At 42.9% G+C, this 5,844-nt stretch overlaps 1 protein-coding gene across 1 annotated transcript in view; it reads left to right on the plus strand.

Annotated features, from left to right (window-relative positions):
- LOC107111982 (vomeronasal type-2 receptor 26-like) overlaps positions 1-5,844 on the plus strand; it is an 18,690-nt gene that overhangs the window by 5,689 nt on the left and 7,157 nt on the right. Inside the window, exons 4-5 of the mRNA XM_015413037.1 lie at positions 3,261-3,488; positions 5,176-5,302. Coding sequence (XP_015268523.1) covers positions 3,261-3,488; positions 5,176-5,302 — 355 coding nt within the window. The remainder of the gene's footprint in view (positions 1-3,260; positions 3,489-5,175; positions 5,303-5,844) is intronic.

The raw sequence follows: 5,844 nt of genomic DNA on the forward strand, positions 1-5,844 counted from the left end.
TCCCTCCCTCCCTCCCTTAGAAAGTGCACTGATGTGAATGAGAACTTGTTTAGGGTTACTTGCTGTCTTTTGGTGTTGCATACATAACTGGGGGTACTGATCACATAGAGTCTGAGAATAGAGTTCTTATATCCAGACACCCCCATGGGGATGGTGCCTATGACTGAGATAGTTAGACAGTTGAGGATCCTGTGGTGTGTCCATAGAGCCTTGCTCCTCTATGTGATCAGTTCTTTTTGGCATTCTTGAATGGGGTCTTGAGGACAGTTGTATGTAGAAAGTAATATTGAAGATCTGTCTTTAATTTTCCTGAATACAGTCTGATTTTTCCATGACAACAACTGTTCCTCCTTTACCAGCTTCTTTATAATTGATGTCCAGATGATTTCTGAGGCTGTTTATTGGATTTCTGTCAGTGTGGGTGAGGTTCTGTTGTGAGATACGATGTTTCTTCATCACGTTTCAGATCAGCAGTGAAAACATCCTGTGTAGGGATCCAATGTGTTGATGGAACACCTTTCCTATAAGAAGGGCTAAAGTGACTGTTAATTTATCAGTTCAAAAAAAAAGACAATTTATTGGCGATATAACACAGATTATACACATATATGCATGGCATAGAGAGAGTAGGTGAAGACAACTGATTCTACCTCTATGAAAATACTAGAACACAGGTCACCAAATGAAATTGATGGGCAATTGATCCAGGACAGCTACAAGGAATGACTTATTTACTCCATGGGCAATTACAGAGGAATTCACTTCCAGAGGATGTAGCAATGGCCACAAGCAAATATGGCTTCAGTGGGGGATTAGAAACATTTGTGGAGGATAGGTACAATAAGAACATAAGAGCATAAGAGAAGCCAATTTTGGATCAGACCAATGGCCCATCTAGTCCAACACTGTCACAGTGGACAAAAATACCAGGTGCCATCAGGAGGTTCACCAGTGGAGCCAGGACACTAGAAGCCCTCCATCTGTTGCCCTCCCCACACCAAGAATACAGAGCATCACTTTGTTACCACCAATGGCCTGCCTAGTTGTTTGGGGAAGTGTAAGGATCAGGGTCTATAGATTTTGAGGCTTCCATTAAGTGCCATCAAGCTGTAAATTTTTACAGGTTAGTTGCAGCCTGTTTGGGCCAAGCATTAATTAAAGGCACCTGGTGGCCTTGACAGCTGGCTGCCAGATAGCAATTGGGATTAACCAACTATGCCCTGATTGGCTAACAGGGGCCATGGGGCTTACAAAAAGGAGATACCGGACAGTCTTAAAAAGCTGCCTATCAGGATGGCAGTGATGTCGGAGAAGAATTGGATCGAAGCCTGGGGGAGCTTCAAGCCGAATACCAAGGACTGTTATTGTCAGAATGGACTCTCTTTCTTAAGCCTTTGGGTGAGACAGTGAGTTCTAAGATTGGCCCAAGGAGGGAAGCCTGCAAGTATTGGGAGGTTCAGAGACTTGGCTTCTGCCCAGCACCAGTTTAGTATTGTTGTTGTTTTGTTAATGCTGTGATTGTGAGTGGTTTCTGCCTAGCAAACGCTCTTCATTATTTGAACAATTTGAATAAATGCAAAGAGACTTCATTTTAGCTGAACATCTACGTACATCCTCAAAGGGAACCCAGAGGCAAATAAGCTTTAACAAAGGACCAGGAACTGGTGAGGTCCCCGAGGGCCCAGGTGGCTGTGAGTTCAGCGCCTGAAAACAGGAGAGGGATTGTCCTTGATCCAGACAGGAAGTTAGCTATGTGACATCATAGGCCAGAGGGGTACATGAATCGCACACCACTTGTATACCAAGCTCTGGCACAATAGGAAAACTCCAGATTTGAAGAGTAAATTAATTTTTATTAAAGTATTTCTGTAATTATGAACTTACTAAGCAATCAAAAACAGCAAACAATACAGAACTGAGAAAGCAGAGGTGATTGATAACAAATAGAGGGGTCAGTTACAGGTTGATACAACCCGTCCAGACATGCAGGGGTCCATGGAGATGAGTTTATGACCCAAATCAGCGGTTTAGGGGTGAATTGCCAGTTGGCATCAGGGGCAGATATGCCCCAGACTGAGAGTTCCTATCTGTACCTTGTGGCTAATAGCCACTGATGGACCTCAGCTACATATGTTTATCCATATGTTTATCCAATTGTTCATCCACATGTTTATGAAGCCATCCATGCTTATAGCTCCACCACCTCCTGTGGTAGTGGAAAAAGCCAAATACAATTGTGTCCAGGATGACTAAAGGGAACCTTCCCTTTCTGAGCCAGAAAACTATTCAATACTGACAGCAGGAGGCAATATCAATGGAGGAGGCGTTGGGCTCTATGACAAGATTATGGCCCTTTAGAATAACTGGCTGACCACTGTGTGAGACAGGATACTTCACAAGATGGACCATTGGTCTGATCCAGCAAGGCTCTTACATTCTTATATTCTATATACAGAGCATTTTTAAAAAAAATGAAGCTTGTGGTACCTTTTTTCTGCAACAGACAAAAATACCTGCTTCATCAGGCTGTATCTAAATAAAATGTTGAAAACAAACAAGCACTGTATAAATAACGCAAACCATGGAGTGCACAAAGGTCATGCAAAGAAAAATTGTATTATAAAAAAAGCAAAAATAACAAAAATAACAAGGGGCCACATATATCAGTAAAGTAAAACTCCTTCACACAGCACTCATAAAGCACAGAAGCCTTCAGACTAGTAATACAGGAAAAATTCAGTCCTAATACTAATATAAAGCCGGGGATCCGATCAATAGTGGAACATGTTCTCAAGTAGTTAGTAAGCCTCTCACACAGTAGGAGTTTCCTACATATACATGATTGAAGTCTTCTGTACATTATCAGTACTTTATGAAGTAGTTTGAACTCTTTGAAGAAGAATCCTCGAAACGAAGATCAAAATCCGGAGTCTTCGTCAACAACTATTTCTGAACTTATGTATACCATTTGTGGACTTGCACATTTTATGATGCAATTTCGTTTTACTGATATATGTGGTCCCTTGTTATTTTTGTTATTTTTTCCTTTTGTTATAATACAATTTGTCTTTGCATGACCTTTGTGCACTCCATGGTCCGCGTTATTTATACAGTGCTTGTTTGTTTTCTGTACTCAGTATACTGTGTTATCACTATTGTTTTGGTTTAAATAAAATGTTTTCGGGAAAGAAAGTTGTTTGTAAATCTCATCATAAACCTCCAACACAATGGTATTTCTTCTTTTCTTTTTTCCTGCCTAGCTGCACCAGTTTCTTCGACGTATTTCCTTTAACAACTCAGCAGGTGAAACAGTGTTTTTTAATGCTAATCAGGAAGTGGAAGGTGGATTTGATGTCATGAACTTGGTCATATTCCCAAACAAGTCATATGATAAAATGAGAATTGGAAAACTGAATCCTGAGGTTTTTGAAGGAAACGAACTGATCATTGACGTGGACAGAATTGTGTGGCAGAGCCGCTTCAACCAGGTGTGTATTCTGGGATGGTCACAGAGGCACCTCTATTACTGGGTCGGCTGCTCCAAGGTTGGGGGATTTCCTTTTCTGCATAGTAGGACTCTTACAATGGATGGCTTGAGTTGCAACTATCTCCAGTCATATTTTTTTTAATGTATGTTTTCTATATAGGATATGATAACCATCTTCAGGTACTTGAAGGGCTGTCAGATAGAGGATGGTACAGAGTTGTCTTCTGTTGCCCCAGAACGTTGGACCAGAAACCAATGGGTTGAAATTAAATCAGAAGAGTTTTCGGCTAAACATTAGGAAGAACTTCTGGACAGTTAGAGAGGTTCCTCAGTGGAACAGGCTTCCTCGGGAGGTGGTGCACTCTCCTTCTTTGGAGGTTTTCAAACAGAGGTTAGATGGTCATCTGTCAGCAATGCTGACATGAGAGGGAGGGCAGGAAGGGTTGCCTCAGCGCTTAGTTCTCGAGGCCCTTTCTTACATGCCCAGGGAAATGTTGATTGACACTTTGGTGTCAGGATGCAATTTTTCTCCAGGCCAGTTTGGCTGGAGATCCTGGTGGTTTTTTGTCATCTTCTGGGAATGGAGCAGCAGTCACGGAGGGCGCAGGGGAGGTATTTGTGTATTTTCTGCATTGTACAGGGGGTTGGACTAAATGACCTGGAGGTCTCTTCCAACTCTAAGATTCTATACACTCTGTTCATTATATTCATGTAGTTACTAAAATATATTAGGATTATGAAAAAAAATCCAAATGTAGTTCAGAAGATCTATGTCAGTGGTAAAACATTCACACTAAGCTTCTCTTTCCTTCCCTGTTTGCAACTACTTGCATGGCTGGAGGTGAAAGTCTTTTGGTGATAGCGGAAGGCAAGAGCTAAAATGCCCCTTCGCTGTTTGCTTGAGGCTATGAGTCAGCTGTCCAGTGGTTCTAGAACCAGCCCAGGGGTTTCTGTTGTGTACTTCCTTCCTTTTGTACTCCTCCCCCATAAGCCATTGGGGGTTGGGCTCCATTAAAGGAAAGCTTCATTTACATGCCTAGATAGATAAATACCTTAAATTATTCTATGGAACAAGCCACTGAGCAGAGTAGTCAATCTCATTTTCAGAAACAAGATTCCAGAAGTAACATCTGCCAGGGTTAGCAAATTGGAAATACAGGAGGTGCAGGAAGGGAGGCTGTAGGGAGAGGTTGTGGCTCAATGGAAGAGCTTCTGCTTTGACTACAGAAGATAGCAAGTTCAGTCCCTGGCATCTTCAGTTAAAACAGCCAGACAGCAGAAGACGGGAAAAACTTCAGCCTAAGATCTTGGAGACCACCTCTGCTGGACAATACTGTTCTCGATCAGCCAATGGTCTGATTCATACGTTCATGTGCAGATGTTCATGAGGTTCTACAAAATCTCAGACTTTCATTCTGCAGATGTGCAGAGCCAGGAATCATCTTCTAAATCTTTCTACCCTCCTGCTGGAGCACCCAGTAATGTGTCATATTATTTAAAAAAAAGACCTTGTGAGGACTGAAATTACAAAAAGGTATATAGAAGTATAACAACAACAACAAAAACAATTATAAAGGGTAATTAAATGAGAAATTAAATGAAAAATCTTACTTATCATTGATGTCTTTTATTCCATCCCCATGATCAAAAAAGAACAAGTCCTAAAGGCCTATTATGCTTTTGGCTAGGTGGTGCCCATTTCACGGTGCAATGAATACTGCCTTCCTGGTTCTCAGAAGCAGAAGAAAGAAGCGGATAAATTTTGCTGTTACGATTGTGTTCCTTGCCCTGATGGAAAGATTGCAAACCAGAAAGGTAGGTGATGTAATGCACCCTATTTATTCCAGCATATGATGTGTAATGTATCCGCCATTACCACGTGCGCGACCGTTGGGCCATGCGGTCAAGCAAAAGCCCAGAGCTTCGTCCCTGCAGAACAATAGCGGAGCGGATCCTAGCCCGCACCAACCAGAGGGCCAGGTCCGCGGCCGAGAGCCAATGGGACTCTCGGCCACTGTAAATAACCTATAGGGTCACTAGGGGGTGTGTTTTGGTGGTGGGTTTCTGAGCATATATACCGGCCTGCGTGCCGGGGGTTCTTGTCTTTGTTCTTCACTAATAAAGTACTCTTTGCTGAATCACTCCACGTTCTGAGTACTTTTTACTGGCGACGAAGGTGGGATTCTACCTCTCGGGAACAAGACCCGGAGGAGACCCTGCAGCACCGAGCACCGATCGTCACCGCCGCCGCCTGCCGCCGCCGGGATCATTGCTCCATCGCTCAGCACCTCGCTCCGTCAAGACCTCGGCCGAACATCACGTAACCGCCTTTCGCTTCACAGCATCCGCTGTTCACG

The sequence above is a fragment of the Gekko japonicus genome, unplaced genomic scaffold (genome assembly GCF_001447785.1).
Source record: "Gekko japonicus isolate JY-2015 unplaced genomic scaffold, Gekko_japonicus_V1.1 scaffold2503, whole genome shotgun sequence".
In the NCBI taxonomy this organism is placed as follows: domain Eukaryota; kingdom Metazoa; phylum Chordata; class Lepidosauria; order Squamata; family Gekkonidae; genus Gekko; species Gekko japonicus.